Source organism: Photinus pyralis, unplaced genomic scaffold (assembly GCF_008802855.1).
Source record: "Photinus pyralis isolate 1611_PpyrPB1 unplaced genomic scaffold, Ppyr1.3 Ppyr1.4_LG2, whole genome shotgun sequence".
NCBI lineage: Eukaryota > Metazoa > Arthropoda > Insecta > Coleoptera > Lampyridae > Photinus > Photinus pyralis.
Window position 1 is genome coordinate 40031327 of NW_022170403.1, and position 20251 is coordinate 40051577.

At 38.2% G+C, this 20251-nt stretch overlaps 3 protein-coding genes across 5 annotated transcripts; 1 reads left to right on the plus strand and 2 right to left on the minus strand.

Moving 5' to 3' along the window:
- Positions 1-6610: 6610 nt before the first annotated feature.
- LOC116165009 lies at positions 6611-9981 on the minus strand. Its single transcript, XM_031479275.1, has 3 exons — positions 9690-9981; positions 8695-8851; positions 6611-8579 (listed from the first exon to the last, which is right to left on the minus strand). Exons 1-3 carry the CDS (start codon positions 9711-9713, stop codon positions 8308-8310), a joined length of 453 nt encoding a protein of 150 aa, XP_031335135.1. The 5' UTR covers positions 9714-9981; the 3' UTR covers positions 6611-8307.
- Positions 9982-11805: 1824 nt separating this feature from the next.
- LOC116163609 (uncharacterized protein K02A2.6-like) lies at positions 11806-15654 on the plus strand. Of its 2 annotated transcripts, none has more exons than XM_031477631.1 (2): positions 11806-14033; positions 14193-15654. In XM_031477631.1, the coding sequence occupies exons 1-2, from the start codon at positions 12860-12862 to the stop codon at positions 15452-15454; spliced, it is 2436 nt and encodes an 811-aa protein (XP_031333491.1). In that variant the 5' UTR covers positions 11806-12859; the 3' UTR covers positions 15455-15654. The 2 variants fall into 2 exon arrangements, with proteins under 2 accessions (XP_031333491.1, XP_031333492.1); XM_031477632.1 differs by having other exon boundaries at positions 11806-12953; positions 13674-15654.
- A 1324-nt stretch (positions 15655-16978) lies between these two features.
- On the minus strand, positions 16979-18587 carry LOC116163798. 2 transcript variants are annotated; one of them, XM_031477914.1, is made up of 3 exons: positions 18313-18584; positions 17917-18258; positions 16983-17860 (listed from the first exon to the last, which is right to left on the minus strand). In XM_031477914.1, the coding sequence occupies exons 2-3, from the start codon at positions 18239-18241 to the stop codon at positions 17511-17513; spliced, it is 675 nt and encodes a 224-aa protein (XP_031333774.1). In that variant the 5' UTR covers positions 18242-18258; positions 18313-18584; the 3' UTR covers positions 16983-17510. The 2 variants fall into 2 exon arrangements, with proteins under 2 accessions (XP_031333775.1, XP_031333774.1); XM_031477915.1 differs by having other exon boundaries at positions 16979-17860; positions 17917-18587.
- Between the last annotated feature and the right edge of the window lie 1664 nt (positions 18588-20251).

Sequence of the window (20251 nt, forward strand, 5' to 3'; positions counted from 1 at the left end):
CGCCTTACTTACTGGGAACAGTACCATCTTGTCTTCCCATATTGTAACTATTGTAGATATTTTGTTGATTGTTATAACCCCCCCCCCCTCTGTCCACTGAGAATTAGCCGGCGCCGAAGTGCTCGTTATATAACTTATTAGGTATTATCTATTATTTTGAACTTCGCTTATCAATGTATGACAAGACTTCGCTAAAATGAATAATCTAAATAATAAATTAGTAAATACTTTCGATGGACTGGACCAAGTACTGCCAATAGATCAGAAAGTTATATGGTGCTTAACCCAAAAAACCAAAAAACAAAAAAAAATGGACTCAACCCATGTTCGCTATGTTATATATATATATATATATATATATATATATTATATATATATATATATATATATAATATATATATATATACACAGGGTGATTCCTATAGTACCTGCCACCGTTTGGGAGCGTATAGGGGGTGCCTAGGGGAGTATTTTGATATAGGACACTTGGGGTCGGAAATCCAAAATAAGGGCGCCAGAACCAAATTTATCTTCTGGAATTTCACGCCTGTATGTAGGCAACCCAACCGACCGACGTTTCGCGCGGAGCGATGCAGAGCGAGTTAGCGCGAGGAAGCGACATGGGAGGGAAGGAGGGAAAACGACAGTCAAAAGCAATAACGTTTACAAGTGTTCAACGTGGCCACCGTTGTTCTCAATGCACTTCCTACATCTAGCCAACCACTCCCCTCGAACTCGCGTGAAGACTCCTATGTCCTGGCGAACAGCCTCTCCGGCCATGACGACGCGCGCAATTAAGTCCTCTTCGGATTCGACGGGAGTCTCGTAGACGTGCGCTTCCATCACACCCCACAAGTAAAAATCTAATGGGGTGATGTCGGGCGAGCGGGCAGGCCCCTCCACCGCACCTCCACGGCCGATCCATCTGTCCGGATAGGTTTGGTCCAAGTGTTCCCTCACCTGCCGCCCGTAGTGAGCAGGGCACCCATCGTGCTGGAACCAGCGGTCCCAGTACAAGTTCACTGGAACATCCATTAAAAGTTCTGGTAGCACCTCGCGCAGGAAAATCAGGTAATTATGGGCATTTAGACGCGGAGGGAGGATGTAAGGCCCCAGTAGGTTGTCCCCCAGGATGCCAGCCCAAACGTTTAAAGAAAACTTGGCCTGGTATCCTCGCGTAAACGTTTCATGAGGATTGTGCTCCGCCCAGTAGTGGCTGTTACGAGGATTGAAGGTCCCCTCTCTTGAGAATCCTTTCTCGTCAGTAACTAGCTCGCTCCTCAGAAAGTTCGGATTAGCTTCTTCCTCCTGGACGACTAAGTTGCAGAATTCCAGCCTCCTTTCATGGTCACCCGGCCGTAACTCTTGCACCTTCTTAAACTTATAGGGGTGTAAGTTGTTGTTGTTGGCGATGTTCCACACTGTGTGTTGACTACAACCCACCTGATCTGCTACAAGTCGAGTGCTAGTACGCGGGTTTGCCTCGAAACGTTCCAACACTCTCCTCTAAGGCATTTACCAACGGGCGATCGCGATCACGGGCGCTAGTGGGCTGCGAAATAGGAGGAGGTCGGTGTAAACAAACAAACTTTTCGAAATGGGTGCTTAAATGACCCAAGTATCGATGTGCATCATCAAATCTGTGTGTAAAGTTAAGCCTCCGTCAGCTTACCTGCAATTGCCCTGTCTCGCACAGTCGGAAGTGAACTTCTTGAAAGACCTGTCTGCAGGGTAACTGACGGTTTGGATACCGCTCAGCGTACGCTCGCCGTGCAGCTCGTGCGTTACCATTTGCCAATCCGTACATGAAGTGCATGTCCGCGTATTCCGTGTTAGTAAAACGTGCCATAGTGTTTATTCACTTGATACGCGTCGTTGCAGACGGAATTTCGTGGGTTTAAACAAAATTCTGATCAAGTGTCAGCCACACATCGCCGCCTGAGATCGCTCCGTGTGCACCGCCGGCCGGTTGGGTTGCCTACCTACAGGCGCGAAATTCCAGAAGGTAAATTTGGCTCTGGCACCCTTATTTTAGATTTCCGACCCCAAGTGTCCTATATCAAAATACTCCCCTACGCACCACCTACACGCTCCCAAACGGTGGCAGGTACTATAGGAATCACCCTGTATATATACACCGGGTGGTGCCTAGCGCGACGCAGCACAGGGATTTCAATGGTAATTTCTTTATAGTCAATTACTAGCTCCCCTAATTATTTTAGAGCAAAAGTCTAAATACGTTTCTTTTAGAGAAAAAAATACTGAATCTGTTCATGCTATTACTCGTTTTCCGTTTTTCAAAACCGTAGAAATCGACAAAATAAAAAGGTTCATTTTACAATAAATCAAATATGCCTTGGAATTACATAAAAAACAGCGATCACGTTTCATTATTTGCCTTTGGCGTATATTAAATTTATACTTGTTTATAAATTAGTTAAAGAACTGCAAGTGCAATAACGTTCATAATGTCCGTTAAAACCATCAAGAAAACGACAATACATTCAACGCTTTGGCTGCAGTAGCGGAAAATCCGAATATAAGTTTAGGAACAAATCTGCTTCAAATCAGTTTTTTTTTCTTCGATTATGTAGGTACTCTGATTCTCTCTGATAAACAAATAGTATCTGATGCAGATGCAGCATACATTCTCTAAAAAAACATTACCCAATTGCGGCTTTTTCTTGCATCGGATAGTTGTAACAGAATTAAATATGAAAATCGTTCGACGCCAAACAACCATAATTTAGATGCGATGCGCTTGTAGTCTGTTAAAAGATTCCAAAGCATCACTGATTTATAAAAATGTAATTTTTTATTTTGTCGATTTCTACGGTTTTGAAAAATGGAAAATTATAACTAAAAGTATAAACAGATGCAGTATTTTTTTCTCTAAAAAAAACTTATTTAGACTTTTGCTCTAAAATAATTAGGGGAGCTAGTAATTGACTATAAAGAAATTACCATTGAAATCCCTATGCTGCGTTGCGCGAGGCACCACCCTGTATAGACATATGGTTTATTTCTTGAGATACCCACCAAGCTGTTTTTGAGGAAATTTGTGCTCGACAACTTGAAAAAATTATTATTTTTACACAATCAGCACTGTGCTGTATCACGAAAAAGTGCATGTTATATGTCAAAAACGTCATTCACACATAGTGATTTATCGGAAACGTCAAACTTAACGTGCAGGTTATCTGCCAAAAAACGTTATTTATTATAGGCGAGATGACGTTTTTGACAGATAACCTGCACGTTAAGTTTAACGTTTCGGATACATCACAGGGATAAATATCTTGATTCAATCAGAGAGGTAAAATTTAATGTTAAAATACAATTAGTATCGCACCATTACATGTCTCAATTGTACCCCATTTACAGGGGGTACGCCTCGCCACAAGAGCGCGTTATTTTGACCGAATTTGTTGGAAAACCTTTAAATTTGACGGTTTACTTTCCTCGCCATCCTTCGCAATTGTTATTGCATCATTTAGTTTAATACAATTTCGCGCTTTGATAATTAAAGAGCGTATAGAGCCCTCATTCGATCAAAGCTGGATTACGGTAGCATTGTGTACTCCTCTGCCAGCAAAACTACTCTCAAGATACTCAACTCGATACACAACACTGCGATCCGCATATGTCTGGGAGCTTTTAGAACTAGCCCCACATATGCATTATACTGTGAGTCTCATGAAATACCGCTTGATTTAAGACGAGAACAACTTCTTCTCTCTTATGCTACGACTGTCTACGCCAATCCCAATAACCCAGTCTATCATATTTTCAATAATCCTGTAACAATACGTGCCATGGATAGTGGAAGAATCAAACCTCTATCAACGATACTGAGTACTTATCTGGGTGACACAAACCTCAGCACAATTAGTAGATACCCAATTTCCACTTTTCCTCCCTGGAGTAAACCAATGCCCAATATCAATACGAGCCTACACAGATATAATAAACGGACAACACATACAACCATACATAAACAACTTTTCCAAGAACTGGTGGAAACTAATAACTTTGACTACATTCTATATACTGATGCCTCAAAAGAAAATAACAATGTCAGCTGCTCGGTAATCTCGCCCAACAAAACACCTATTCAACAGTTGCTGCCCAGTAATACTAGTATACACACTGGAGAATTATATGCCATCTATACAGCCTTGCACTCAATCGATCTAGGATACAGACATACGGCTATCTTTACCGACTCACTCTCTGCTACCCACTCCATCAGCAACATATTTACAGATAATCCAATCGTACAAAGGATTCATGACATATACCGCACAATCGTCAGCAACGATGCTCAAGTGACCCTAATTTGGATACCTTCACATATAGGAATAGAGGGTAATGAATTGGCTGACAAAGCAGCCAGAGATGCACACACACTACATCTAACTCCAGTTGGTCTTCAGCTACAGGGTGATGTAAAAAACTATTTCAAACATACAATCCACAACAAGTGGCAGAACCAGTGTTGTCATATTTTTAATGGTGGGCGCGCACACTCCTTCATTAGAAATCGCCCAAAGGCGCAAGTCCTAATAATAATGGCGCCAAAATTTAATGCTGTAAATGGTTAAGAATATTAAGAGAAAATAAATCCTAATTTATTTAAAATACGGTGGCAACTACAATGTTTCATTACATGTTAAAATCTTAGTTTTTTAAATGGCCCATGTTTCATACACGTCACTGACGGAACCAAAGTTCTAGCATCTTTTTTGGTCGACCGATGGTATGTGAACAATATAATTGAATACAATGGATTGGACCGATCGTTAGTACTGATCATTGGTTCTTTATGTGAAATGAGTCTACATGTTGTGCATGTCCAATAATTAAGTAAATTTTTGACATGTAACTACCCTGTTCAATTGTATTGTTCATTTTCAGCCTCGGTGGCAACAAAATATCCTCAAGAAGCAAGACAAGAGATTATTAAATCTATTCAATTGTGGTTGGCGCAATCAACGTCTCGCTTAAAAAGGTAAAGTGCAATACTATTGTATTTATGTGTCCAAATTATGTATATCTATTACAGAGCTCAACAAGCTGCAGAAAAGGCTAGGGAAGAAATTTGAATACCTGCTAAATTATTACAAACAATCTCTTATATATATTTTGTATTATTTTTTACAGTGAAGCAGAGACATATTTTCAAGGAAGTCATTGTAACGTAAATATTGAATAAATGTTTTTGAAATATTGCTGTTACATTTTAAAGCATGGATTTTTTAACACTTTTTCAATATTTCCGAATTGTTTGGAAAATATTTTACAGGCATTTTGTAAAGTGGCTTTGTAGTAGATTTTTGGGTCTTAAAAACCTTTGCGAAATATTTTTTCAATCTTTTTGAAACGCCAGAAAAATGTGTTGTAACCCATGAAAATAGTTTTCAAAAACTTGTTTATTATCTTATTGCAATGTTTTATAAACGTTTTTGAAATGTGGCTAATGAGTGTTTCCATTTAAATTGGTCGTAAAAACTTTCTAACAAGGTTTTTCAATATTTTTGAATTGCTTGAAAAAACATTGCATAAACATTTTAAACATGCTTTTTATATGTTGCTAGTACAACGTTTTTGCGGCCATTAAAACATTTTTCAAAAGTTTTACAAAATATCTTTGAAATATGTTCTACAATATTTAAAAAAATGTTTTTAAAACATTTCCTTGTTGGTTGGGTAGGATTCAAGACCTTTATCGGGATCTTGTAGCCAATAATTTTGTGTGGCGTACGATTGTATATGTGCACCGCTGCCTCTGCAGCCAATTCCCACATACTCTCTGGCAGACCAGAATCAAGTATCAGCGCTCTAATTCTTTGTTGAATGGTCTTGATGAATCGCTCAGAAGTACCGTTCAACTCAGGTGTGTACGGGGGTGAAAGTTCTTGTTCTATTTTCTCTTTCTCTATGATCTCTAAAAACTCTCCACCCAAGTAATCAGTCCCCTGATCAGATCTAAAATAACACACCTTTTCATCTTTTCCAAGGAGGTTCCTGGTTGTTATCAGGAATTTCTCTAACGTCTTTCCGGTTTCACTTTTGTGTTTGACAGGATACACTCCAGCAAATCTGGAGTAATCGTCAATCAAAATACTTATGAACCGTTTTCCTCCAGGAAAAGATGTTGGTGTTATAGCCCCATACCATCGCCGTGAAGTCTCAATAACGGTCTATCAGCCTTGACTCTATCGCTGCCAAATGCCAACTTTTCCATTTTAGCTAGGACGCAAACTTCACAATCTAAAATGCTTGACTCAAATTTAACCCCTCTAAGGGCTGGTTCAGATTTCAGTAATTTCAGATAGCTAAGTGAAACGTGTCCTAATCTAACGTGCCACAACATGCCCTTACTGACACTGCGCGACTCTGCTCTCTCTATCTCGAATTTTCCTAATAAGATCTTCTCTAATTCAAAAACTGCGCTATCGTCATCTACGTTCAAGTGCTTTCTCTCGAACACTGAACCCTCAAAGCGATTAGGTGACAAACTGTCTCCCAGTTTCATTTCGGATATCAGATGCTTCGTTTTGAATCGATTCTACTCTCCCAGAAGAAATAGGAACCTCTATTTGTTCTAATCTCTTCTCTCCCACGATTCTAGCAAAGCAAGTGTAATCCTCAAAAACTTGAGACTCGGCATTGTCTGACTTTGTCTCTACACTCAAATTAATTTCCCAATTAGGCTTGACATATTTTCCATCTAAAATAGTCTCGCCCCTCTTATTTATGATTTTCAGGACTCTATCATCAAGGACAATCTTAAAACCTGCTTCAGCGAATCTTCGTAGTGAAATCAAATTTTCAGAAATATCTCTAGCAACTAACACATTTGTTAATCTTATTCTCTTATTGTCGGCAAACACACACATGTTGCCTTTTCCGTCAATTTTAATATCAGCTGAGGTGTTTTTGTTAGCACTCTTTATGACACCCTCAGCTACTCTACGAAAATCGCTCAAAACAAGGTTATTGTTGACTATGTGCTCGGTTGCTCCAGAGTCAGCAACAAAATTGACATTATTACTAGTACTAATATGAAAAGCTCGCTCACCTTTATTGTTGTTTTTGGCCAGAAGGTAGTGCTTATGGCTTCCATTCTTAGCAGATTTCTTGTGGACCTTTCCGGATTTGTCTACTTTGTGTAGCTTCTTATCTTTCAACTTCATTGGTTGTTTTCCTCTTGCAAAAGAAGGCTTCTTGGCTCCACTCGATGATGCTATTTTAGGACAATGTGCTGCAATGTGCCGGGTGAGGTCATGACAGCCGTAACAGTACCACAGTCCCTCTTTCGTCTTCGGGCAAGCAGTCGAGCGATGTCCCAGCTCGTTACACCGGTAACACACGTCCTCGCTTTCTGATTTCGTCTCGTTTTTCTTTCAACTCTATTGACCTTGGGTACGTACTCCTTGCTTCTATGTGTCTGCTGGGTCTGCTTTTTCTCAGCCTCCTTGCGCATACAAAAAGAATTGTAAATTCTCTCCTAGACACATTTTGGCAAGTGGAATCTGCATCGCTCAATGTCGGGAAGGAATCAAGAACAGCGTTATAGAACACCGCTCTTTTCTCTTCAGCGCTTAAGGGCGTTGCATTAGCGCAATTCTCTAAAACTCTCGATTCCTTCTCAAACCTCTCGCAGAAGCTGATGAAACGTTCTCCAGGGGTCATCTTCATCTTATAAAATTTAATGCTTGCATTAGAGGGAGTCAGGTTTGCCTCATCTCGTCTGAAACCTCTCAATGTTTGGATTATCTCTACTGGGTCTCTAATCTTCAATACTCTAGAGTGATATGTCTCATCCAGGTGGTTGATGATTATATCTCTCACAATCCCCTTTTTATTGTTGAGAATTGCTTCATCTAGATTAATTGGCCTGGGTGCCTCAAGATCAAGAATAAATAGCAGATCCGCAGTTGACAATTCCGAATGCAAACGGTCCATCCAAAGATCAAAATTTGTGTCTCTCTTTAAAATGTAATCTCTTTTGTAAGAGACCTTTGGAGCACCTTGCTGTGACTGCAGGGTGGTAACCAACTCCGTTACACTGTTGTTTAACTCTCTATTACTCGTAAACTCGAACTCTGGATTGCGATTCGGAATGACAAGTGGAGTCGATGAGAAAGAAATATTTTTATTTACCTCTCTCTCATATGTGCGTGGGATCTCTACTCTAGAATGACTCGAAGGTGCCCCACTAGACTCCTCAAAACGGCTGTATCTCGTTGATGACTGACGACCTGACCCTTCAGGTCCAATGTGGTCATATTTACTGTTGATTTACCCTGTTCCAGACGGAGTTCCACCTCCGTTCTGCAACAAAAACTTCAGCAACTCATGATTTGTTTTCGTCGACAGGTCCAGGGCCTGTTTGATGGTGCCAGTGATCTCAGTCAGTCTTCCCATCGATTTATGGAATTGTTTAGCGACGCTTTCCATCCTATACAGGATGTCTTTGGAGTTTCCTTTCAAATTCTCCATGCTGTAAACTGCACTTTGCAATTTCTCAGCCATGTCTCGGAGAAATTCGTGTTTTTCAGCAATGGTCACATCTGTAAATAACTTTTCAAATAAATATCTGGTTTTTAATTTAATTTTATGGATCCTCGTCTACTCAAAAAAAATTTACAGATACTCTAATCTTTTTAATCAAATCCACCAATTTACCTGGGGTGGGTGACCTGTTGCGAGACGAAGTCTCAGACACCGACTCCGCTCTTTCGTCCTCTAACTCGTCTCTATTGCTATTTGGATGTGGTGTTAGATTTCCATTCTCCTCAAAATCCCCTTCATTTACGTTTTGACCACCTCCATTGTGAGTCTCCTATAAAATTCACGCAAACATAAATTTGTGAATTTACCAGATATTACTCTTTGTGTGCTAGCCCACTATTGTTTACAAAAATTTTAAATCAGTACAACTTGATAAAAAAAATTGATAAACTATGATTATTACTACAAAATTCCAGCAACTCAATTCACACACCCCAAAGGATAAATTGTCATTCAAAGCTGACGACAATCCAACCACCTGGGCGATCGTGCATGCAAACTGGGCCAGTCAATTGTTTCATAAAAATCAATAAAGTAAAACAAAATAAAAAATTAAATGCACAGCAATTTAATAAATAATTTTGAGTAAGGAATATACGGTCAACATTATTAATTTTCTCCAATCAATATTCCTTTGTATATAATTAACTAAAGATTATCACAGTGGATTTTATTCCAGGTAATTATAATCCACTCCCTCCGAAAGTGATATCTCTCAACCGTCAATTCTATACGAGTTCAAAAACAAAGACTGCCCCGACACATGACTCCGACTGCACGTGTCAAGAACGTGTCGTCATCAACCGCCGTCGTGCCCTGGAGTCGCAGTTTTGTTTCGAACTTGCTAATTCAAGTAACACGCTTTGGAATTTGTCATAACGAGAATTCATTAGTCATTACGTGCTCAAATGCTCCTCCCGTACCTTTTTTCCATGCAATCGCTTGTTACTTGATAGCTGTACTTTTTATCCGCTCAAATTTAGGGAAAAAAATTTTCCTCTCATGCTCAAATATTAAAGGATGTGAAAGCTAGAAAATTTCGTATTCTCTTAACCCTAATTTGTTAGTTTCACACATATTCGTGTCTCAAAACAAAGAATTTCTCATACCTCGATATTCTCGTTGTCAAACATGGCGTCACCTCGATGTAACAAAGCCACAATCTTCAACCACTTTTTCACTCGCGTAAAACCTACTCAAACGTTTATAATAAAAACGTGCAATGGGCTCGTAACCTGTAGGAGTGGCTGAACGGATATAACAAACAACACTAACGTTGATATAACCGAGAAAACAAACTCTTTATTAAATCGAACCACACTCAAGCAACTCTCTACTATATAACGCAACGCGCAATTACAGAGGAGCCCTGCAATAACTACTAACTAACCACACGCTCTCTCGTGTGTTCTCCGCTGCGTTGCCACACTTATTTGCAACTCTCCAACTCAATATTCGACAATAAATTATTAATCTGTAGTGTTCTTGACTCCTCAACTTGTTCTACGTATATGCACGTGATTTCATAATTTTTAGATCGGTTTAGGAACGTATTACAACGAAATACGTTTGTTCAAGAATCAGGAGAATATATCTTTACCCACAATTCAAAGTTATAGCTATCAATTTTCGGTAATTAACACTATTTTTATGTAAACACAATGCATGTGAAACTTATATCTAAGTATTAGAGAAAATTGCAGTAAAACTCGATTAAAGACCTCCATTGAAAACGATACTATTTCTAGCATGTATTCTAGATTTCTAGATGTTTTAATTTGTATTTTCTGAAGTCTGTATGGGTTGTTGAAAAAAGAAGGTAAATGTGACGATTGTTTTGGAGTGATGGGAAGGTAAGCTTTCTAGGCTTATTCGTTGACTTTCCAACTAGTGCAAATTGTCGATAATACGCAGTAGTTATCTAGCGCAAAATTGCCGCTGCTCTTTATAAAATTCAAATTGCTTATAAAACGAAGCTTTTTAAGTTTTTGCCTATTATAATTTGTCCTCGGAAAGTCTGCTGAAATGTCCGTCTTATTTTAGCTTGGAATACTACCACTGAAAATAATTCACCAGATTCTTTCTCAAACAAGTTTACGAAAGAATTATTCCAATTATCTTCAATATTTCTCACTCCCATTTAATCTATTATATTACATTACCTGTAATAATTAAAAGATTTTTTAAACTTTTTATTCAATAATATACGAAGACCTAATTAACAGAACCGGACAAACGAGCACATTGATAATATTTTTATATTGTATGAAAACATGAAAAAATAAATTGTAATGTTATTAACGAATGCAATAAATTATAGAATTATTGTGATTAATACTTGGTATAATACCCGTTGACTTCAATGCAATCTTGCATCCGGGAGACCATGGAGTCAGCCAATCGTTCGCAGATGTTATTCTGTCTCAAGTTATTCCAAGTTTCCATAATATTTGCATGGAGTTGTTCAACCGTGTTTCCATCCGCATTCCATTGGCGTATGGCTGCAGCCCAAAGATTTTCGATGGGATTTAGATCTGGCGATCGGGATCGATTTCCGGATGTTCCTGGAACCATTCTTGCACTTGCTGTATAGTAGCGACACCCGGCAACGCCGCAAAGTGAGTGACAACCTCGACAGAGCGGGAAAATGTAAGGTCGTCGGCCGATGCAATATGACATGTGTACTTGTAAATGTTAATTGTACATGTAATGTGTGATGTAGTTAATAAATGGAATGTTATATCGCGAGTAAGTAAGTAATGTACTGATCCAGGTTACAACAAATTGGCGACGAGTCGGATAATTTTCTTTCAAAGAAAAAGTGCGGGTGAAGGTGCAACGTGCAAGTCAAAGGTCGTGTTCGTGTTAGATTAGAATTAGAAGGAACGTTATAAAATGGCGAATTTGGTGGGCTCAATTGAACAGTTCGACGAGAAGAATAAGGGCGATTTTGTGTCGTATATGGAAAGGATGGAACAATTCTTCTTAATAAATGACTCATTATCAACAAAGCAATCCGCGTTATTTATCACCTTAGCTGGCCCCCAGGTGTACAGCACATTGAAAAATTTAATTGCGCCAGAAGACCCCACAAAAAAAGTCGTTTAAAGAAATTAAAGAAGCGTTACTTAAGCATTACGCACCCACGAAGTCTGAAACGGCAGAAAGGTTTGAATTTTATAAAGCTACCCAAAATCCAGAACAGTCAGTGTCGCAGTTCATAAGGAAACTAGCAAATAGTTGTAATTTTGGGTCGTTCTTGGATCAGGCATTACGAGATAAATTGGTCTGTGGGATAAGCAGTGAACAAACGCAGCGGCGGTTGTTATGTGAAAAGGATCTTACGTTTTCAAAGGCGTGTCAGATGGCGATTGCAATAGAGTCGGCAGAGAACCAGGCAAAAGCGCTAAAAGGTGGTTTGGTAGAGAAAGTTACGGATCATGTGTCGGAGTCCAGTCGTAGAAGTGTGTCAAGTCAGTGGCGTCCCAAAGGTCGTGGTCAGCCCAGTATGTCAAGCACAAGTCAGCCCCGGCAGTCCGGTCGAGGGAAGTGTCGTCATTGTGGAAGGTTCCATGATGAATCCAGATGTCGTGCGAGGGATTGGAAATGTTTCACATGCAATAGGCAAGGTCATACGTCAGTCGTCTGTTGGAAAAAAAATGGTGTCAAGTGCGTCAACGAAGAGGAGCAAGAGACGTCTACAGAAGAAGATGAAATAAATAAGATAAGTACACTTGTATGCAATAATGTAAAGTCAGTCAACAGTTCTGTTTTGTTAAAAGAAATGTTAGTTAATGATAAGCCAGTATTAATGGAAGTTGATACCGGAGCGTCAGTTACAGTCATGTCAAGTGAAAAATTTAATAAACTTTTCCCTTTGTTAACTTTAGCTTAGCATAAGGCGAAGCTTAGGGGTGTATCAGGACAAGAATTGAATGTATTAGGTCAAGTAATTGTGGATGTAAAATTAAGCAGTCAAGATAAAAATGTATTTAGATTACCGTTAATCATCATTGATAATGAATGTAGGTATACACTGTTAGGAAGATCCTGGTTGGATATTTTGTATCCTGATTGGAAAAATTGTATTGCTAATATTAACCCTAATGTGTCAGAATTGTATGTCGAGAGATTTAAGAAAGATTTTAATACTGTGTTTGATGTTGACAGGTTATCCTTCATAAAGGATGTACGAGTAAAGCTAGTGCTAAAGGAGAACGCAGTTCCCATTTTCCATGCCCCTTACCGAATTCCCTACTCAATTAAGGAAGCTGTGGAGATGGAATTGAAGGAGATGTTGGAATCTGGAGTTTTGGAGAAAACCAAGTATTCTGAATGGGCGAGTCCAATTGTGGTAGTCCCGAGGAAATCGAGTAAGAAAATAAGAATTTGTGTCGACTTTAAAGTAACCTTAAATCCTAATTTAAAAACGGAGCATTATCCTTTACCATTATGTGAGGATATTTTTAATACAGTATCCAAAGGCAAATACTTTACTACATTAGATTTGTCGAATGCATACCTGCAGCTGCAAGTCAGTCCGGAAAGTAGAGAATTGCTTACTATAAATACCCATTTGGGTTTATTTCGATTTACCAGATTACCGTTTGGAATTACGTCTGCACCAGCTATTTTTCAGTCAGTAATGGACAATATTTTAAAAGATATTCCATCATGCGCGTGCTACATTGATGATATCATCATATCGGGTCAAACAATTGATGAATGCAGGGACAATGTCAGGAAAGTACTTGAAAAATTGCAGTTACATAATGTCAAGGTTAATTTGAGTAAATGTCATTTCTTTCAAGAAAGCATTGAGTGTCTTGGTCATGTAATCGATGGAAACGGTATACGTCCGATGAAGGCAAAAATTGATGAAATTTGTTCGAAAAAACCACCTACGGATTTAACTCAACTGAAATCATTTCTTGGATTACTCAATTATTATAATAAATTTTTACCTATGGCCTCAAGCGAACTAAAATTATTGTATGACTTAGAAAGGAAAAATATTCCCTTTGTTTGGACTAACGAACACCAACGAGTGTTTGAAAAATGTAAAAATATGATTGTAAATAGTAACTTTTTAGTGCATTATGATGTCAAGAAACCCATAGTAATTGCAGTGGATGCTTCACAGTATGGAGTAGGAGCTGTAATGTCTCACCTAAGTGATGGCGTCGAGCATCCAATAATGTTTGCATCTAGTACCTTAAGTAATAGCGAGAAAAATTATGCACAAATCCAAAAAGAAGCCTTGGCGATAATGTTTGCTGTTAGGAAATTCCATAAGTATATTTATGGACGGAAATTCACGCTAATTACCGATCACCTACCACTAAGAACAATATTAAATGTCAAGACGGGTATTCCAACGTTGGCCGCGTCAAGATTACAAAGATGGGCGTTAGAATTATCCGCATATGACTACGAAATCAAATACAAAAAAGGTAATGAGAATGCAAATGCTGATTTCTTTAGTAGATTACCTTCGGAAAGCATTTTAAACGAGGACGTGCTATCATTCTCAGAATTTAACGAGATACCATTATCAGTTACTGATGTTAGCATGTCTACAAAGAAGGATAAGGTAATAGCTCGTGTTTTAGAATATACCAAAAAAGGATGGCCAGATAAATTACCAGATTTAGGATTGAAGGATTATTTTTCAAAACGTCATGAGTTAAATATTGAAAATGAATGTTTATTATGGGGAAATCGTCTTGTTATTCCATTTGATCTTCGAGAAAAGGTGTTGGAAATACTTCATAGCCAACATATAGGAATTGCAAGGATGAAAATGCTTGCAAGAAGCGAAGTATGGTGGCCTAGTATGGACCTACATATTGAAGAACATGTTAAACGATGCGAAATGTGTCAACTACATCAAAACAAACCCATTGATGTACCGTACACACCGTGGTCGAAAACATCTAAATCCTGGAAGAGATTACACATTGACTTCTTACAATTTAAGCAATATCATTTCTTAATTGTTGTGGATAGTCATAGTAAATGGTTAGACATCTATTTAATGAAACATGGAACGGATTCTTCAAAAACGATTGAAAAATTGCGTCAAAGTTTTTTGCATTTTGGAATTCCAGAAGAGATTGTTTCAGATAATGGTCCTCCATTTTCAGGAGAAGAATACAAGAAATTTTGTTCATCCAATGGAATAAACTGTTTGCTAACTCCACCACTACATGCGTGTTCGAATGGCTTAGCTGAAAAAAATGTGCAAACAGTCAAACAAGCGTTACGGAAGTCCTTATTAAACCCGAACAACAGTACGAAATCAATTCAATTAATTTTGGACAACTTCATATTTAAGCATAGGAATACACCATCAGTATCAACCGGAATTAGCCCAGCATCCATTATGTTAAAGCAACAGCCGAGAACAAAATTGACAATGTTAAAAACAAAATTATCAAGTACACTGAAAGAGAGGGAAGAGAAAGTAAAGATTTATGAAGATAGGAGAAGAACTAAGTTGCGAGAATTTGTTGAAAATGAAAAAGTGTTAGCCTATATTATTCAAGGGAGGAAGCCTGTGTGGATGGAAGGAGTAGTTATGCAGCGAGTCAGTGCAGTTACATATCTAATTAAATTAAACGGGAATATAAGACTAATGCACGCTGATCATTTGAAGAAATCGTACATATCAGAAAACATTACGTTGCCTTATGAAGACTTACCAGACATCCTAATACCTACCGCACAAGAGAAGCCATCAAAACCATTGATCGCACAACCATCTACGTCTGTACATAAACCCACTGTACAACCTTCGCTACCCTTATCAGATCCTGTCCCACTGCGTAGATCAGCTCGAGAAATAAAAGCTCCCTCAAAGTTAAATTTGTAATGTAGATGTTTTGTCTTATTTTTAGAAGGGAGAAATGCTGTATAGTAGCGACACCCGGCAACGCCGCAAAGTGAGTGACAACCTCGACAGAGCGGGAAAATGTAAGGTCGTCGGCCGATGCAATATGACATGTGTACTTGTAAATGTTAATTGTACATGTAATGTGTGATGTAGTTAATAAATGGAATGTTATATCGCGAGTAAGTAAGTAATGTACTGATCCAGGTTACAACAGCACTATTCTTCCACGATGTATGGGCGAATTGTCTTGAACAAATGTAATTTGCCCTTCTCCATACACTGCACGAACGGATGGTAGCAGGACATCTTCCAATATCTCCACATATTGTTGTGATGTGAATCTTCCGTTTATACGCACTAACTCTTCCGGTCCTGAGCGGCTCATCCAACCCCAGTTTTCCCTCCACAAGGTTTTTCTGAAGTCCTCGCTCGAACAAAAGGTTTTTTCATCGCTGAAAATCACGACGTCCCAATTTCGCCCAAAATTATCGTGGCAAAATTGAAGACGATGACGCGCATGCTCTGGAGTTAGTAAAGTTTTTCTTGCGGGAATCCGGCAATGCATCCCAATGCCATGCAACGTTCTCCTCACCGTCCTGGGACTACAAGCAAGTTGCAATTCGTCTCGAATAATAAAATTGTTGGAAGTTGAAAATGGATTGTCATTGCAAAATTGCCGAATAGCGATGCCGTTGTCTTCGGTTAAAATCCGAGGTCTTCCCGTTCTTTGCAGTGATTTTAAGGGGCGGTTATCCTCTGCGCCATCCTGTTCCCTCCGTATCCACCGGCGAACTTGCTGAACCTTATAGAAAAAGAGAAAATTAGTTTTGTTGAGAATAGCGAGTGAACGCTGAGCATTAAAGTAGAAACCCCACAAATGTATAAGGGTTAAATTTAAAAAAAAAACAAAATTGTAGTCCTGATTTCCAATTGTTTGGTATGCTGAACATGAAACAATTTCACTGGTGTAATATTTATGATTGAGTATAATGATTTCTCAGTGAAATAGAGTTTCTGGCAAGAATGAGCAATGTCAATATTGTCTTTGGCGAAATTTGTAGTTTACTTACCGATAAATCAACACGTTCAGCAATTTCTTGAATAGGAACACCACACTCCCACAATGCAACTATTATCCCCCTAATTTCTAACGTCGAATCTCTTTGGCCCGGGCGCCTTGGCATTTTAAATACAAACACACAAAACTCCAAATTAGTCGCAAAAATTGAGATGTTACCGCTTTAGCGAATAATTTACAATAAACATCGAAGTAATTGAAAGCTTACCCCTTACTTTGCACCTAATTAAACGCTCATTACCTATAACAATGAAAACTGGTGCAAATATGTATCAATATATCTAATGAGATTTAATGGTTCATTTATAATACAAAAGTACCTAATTAAGGTCTTCCCTATTTTTCTTTTGAAGAAATTGGAAATTGGTTATTAATTGATTGAAAATATCTTTAATATTACACAGACCCACGTGACTGCAGTTGGTTAGGCAACTAAAAATGCGCGAGTGGTCATCCTGATTTTTTTCCCCTAGGAAAGTTACTACTGAAGCCCAGTAATATTTGGAGGCCGAATTAAGTATTTTAGAGAAACACGAAATATATTGTACTATTTATTGTTACAAAAGGTGCTCAAAGGGGCCACCGTTCACTTCCAGGCACAAATTCACTCTACGCTTCATATTTTCAAATACACGTTCGAGTTCATCTTGCGTCACATCGTTTATTTCTTGTCGTATCGCCCTTTCCAATTCTTCGAGTGTGTGCAGCCGATTTTTAAATATATTATTTTTAATTCGTCCAAACAAAAAGTAGTCCAATGGTGTGAGGTCAGGACTACTTGGAGGCCACAAACCAGTGCTTATAATTCGATCGCCATAAAATTCTTGGAGGTATCTAAGCGTTTCGTTAGCGGTGTGTGCCGTGGCTCCATCTTGCTGGAAAAATCCATGTTGTAGCTCATCATCTTGCAGATTTTTTCAATAGCTTGATGCAGAATTGCACGATATCGCTCTCCGTTTATAGTTTCATAAAAAAAATCGGTCCAATTATCCTCCTTCTTGACATGGCTACCCAAACGCCAACCTTTTGGGGATGTAGAGATGTTTCGACAAAAATGTGCGGATTTTCTGCTGCCCAAGTCCGGTAATTTTGGCTATTAACGTAACCTGACAAATGTACCCATGCTTCGTCTGAATAAAACGTTAGGTCTAACAAATTGTTATCGTTTAAGCGTTCGTTGAACCAGTGGCAATATTGCACTCGACGATCGTAATCAAGTGCATGTAATTGTTGCACGGAAGAAATTTTGTACGGATGCATGTGTAGCACCTTCTTCAAAGCTTTGTGGCAGGTACCAGTCGATAGGCCTATAAAAAATAAATTTTATTTTCTATTACACAAATACACGTAAACTTAGCCGTACCTGTTTGAGCGGAAAGTCGAGAAATCGATTTTTTGGGACTTTGTTCCGTTCGTTGTTGAATATCGTTAACAACATTTTCACTTAAAACAGTCGGTCTGCCTGTTGACTTCCCTTTGCAAATGCAGTGCTTGTTTTCATATCGTGTTATTAGACGTGACCTGTGGTTCTTAAATACATCGTAGTCGATATTAACATCAGGGTATTCTTCGGAAAACTGTTCAATGCACGATTGCAGTGAATAGCTCCAAGTTCCATCAGGATTTCGGTTACCACTGCGGAAATGTGCCATTAAAATAAAAGCATCTTGCTCTGGTGTGAACACCATCTTCCTACAGCGATACACTAAAAATTCAGAATAACTTAATGACAATTCTCCTTAAAAAATTGTTAACTTACATCAGAATAACTTCGTAGCGTTAAGAGCTCTGAAAAGAACTGTTTTGGCTGTTGATTTAAGATAATGTTAAAGAAATTCGAAAAAAACGGTAAACACAAGCAAAGATTGACAGGAGGTGAAATAAACAAATATGCAATTTGGGTATTTTGTTTTAACCAACTGTCCGTGTCTACCAACATAAAGAAAAAATATTTAAAGCGGGAAATTTAAATTTGGTCACGTGGGTCTCAGTAATTGATGAAGACCCGGTACCTCTTACATGTTTTATGGCATACACCGATACACCAAATTTGCGTATTTTGTGCATCTCTTAGAAAATGCAATCAAACAAGTTAACTATCTATCTTCGATATTATGTTCAATAAACAATAAAAATGGTCACATCCTTCAGACTGGATTTCATTTACTATTAAAATTCAAAAGCTGTGGCATTATATTTGCTACGTTTTCAAGTTTTATTCCACAATCACAAAAATTGGAAATAAAACATTGGAATAAAATAAAAATTTGGGTTTTATCAAATACATCCCTTGTGGACAGTAAACTAATTGCTATAAATTAAATTACTTTCAATTCTCTTGTAAACCTATTTAAACATAGAAATGGAAATACAGGTCTTAAAAAATCGGACTTGCGCTGTCACTGAAAAACTTTTAGTTTGGCATAGAAGGCAAACTGTTTACAACTACAGAATTAGTCAGCCGGTTTTCCCAAATTACTTATAACAAAGAAGTATTATCGTTGCTTATAATAAACAACTACTTAGGTATAATAAAACTGGTTCGTCTTCCTCAAACGAAAGTGCGAACTCTGCACAAGGGCTGTGTTAGAATTCTTAACCTGGTATGGTTAGTTGCCTATACACCTGCGAATCATTAATTCTGAACGCCATAGTACCTATGCAGACTCACCGATCATCTGGAAATTCCAGTTGATCTTCAATTTCCTGTAATAAACTCATAACAGTTGGTTTTGTAAGACGAAATCTTTTAAAAAAGGTCATATTATCCATATCATCAAAATAATTGGGTCGTTCATAAACTTTTCGCAGAATACCGTTTTCTATTAAATCTAGTATTTCCAAATCATCATCAAACATCTAAATCTGCTTTATCTTTATGAAGAAAGCAAACAAAAAGAAGAAAACCAAAAAAGTATTTTACATTTATTTTGACGTATAAACGTACTTTTCTGATTGCGCATGCCCAACTTCCTAGGGCGACATTAGGTGTTCGAAATTACGCCCCTAATTTAAGGTATACCTAATCCGAGTTAGGGAATGAAAAAGTTACTGTGCAACCGAAATCTGCACCTAATACTCACTTATTCGTTCCTTAGCCTTAGGTAATCCCTAACTTGGTTGGTGCAAACGGCCATTAGTGGATTATTTCTCTCCTAGTAGGAGATAATGAATTTAACATTTGGGTTGCCTATAATTAGGGGCAATAAATAAATAACTATCGTTGTACGTTATGTTAACGAGGTAAACAAGGATTTTATTGAACTGAACAAACAGAACTTAAAGAACTTACTTTTGAAAATTATAATTAATCACACAATTATTGTACGCGATATTCTTCAAAATACACCAACATAACATTTTCACTAACTTGTGAAACACATTTTGTTTGACACCACTCTTTAAAATTTAAATAAATTTTATTGTAATAATGTTTTGATTTTTTAGGCAAGAGGTCGTTAGCGGCTGTCACCGCTCCGCATCCGTGGGACACGCTGAAAGGGAAAAAGAAAACAAAACAAACACAAAGGAAAATCTGGACAAACACGTAGCCTGGTTACAGCGATGATCAAAGATCTGTTGCCGGCCGCTCGTCGGTGTAGGTCGAGGTCAAACTAAAAGTGTGCAAAAAAAAAATCCCAGGCGCCAGAAGCTGTATATAAGGTATCAAACAGATCGTGGATGGTTCTGCTTCCGCT

Coding starts and splice junctions, on each gene's coding strand:
- LOC116163798 (XM_031477915.1), bottom strand. CDS start 18,241: ATGGTGTTCACACCAGAGCAAGATGCTTTTATTTTAATGGCACATTTC. Junction 17,861..17,916: donor TCGACTTTCCGCTCAAACAG/GTACGGCTAAGT, acceptor TATTTTTTATAG/GCCTATCGACTGGTACCTGC.
- LOC116163609 (XM_031477631.1), top strand. CDS start 12,860: ATGGAATTGAAGGAGATGTTGGAATCTGGAGTTTTGGAGAAAACCAAG. Junction 14,034..14,192: donor CGAAATCAAATACAAAAAAG/GTAATGAGAATG, acceptor CTCGTGTTTTAG/AATATACCAAAAAAGGATGG.
- LOC116165009 (XM_031479275.1), bottom strand. CDS start 9,713: ATGTTTGACAACGAGAATATCGAG. Junction 8,852..9,689: donor TTGACAACGAGAATATCGAG/GTATGAGAAATT, acceptor TGAATTTTATAG/GAGACTCACAATGGAGGTGG. Junction 8,580..8,694: donor CAACAGGTCACCCACCCCAG/GTAAATTGGTGG, acceptor AGTTATTTACAG/ATGTGACCATTGCTGAAAAA.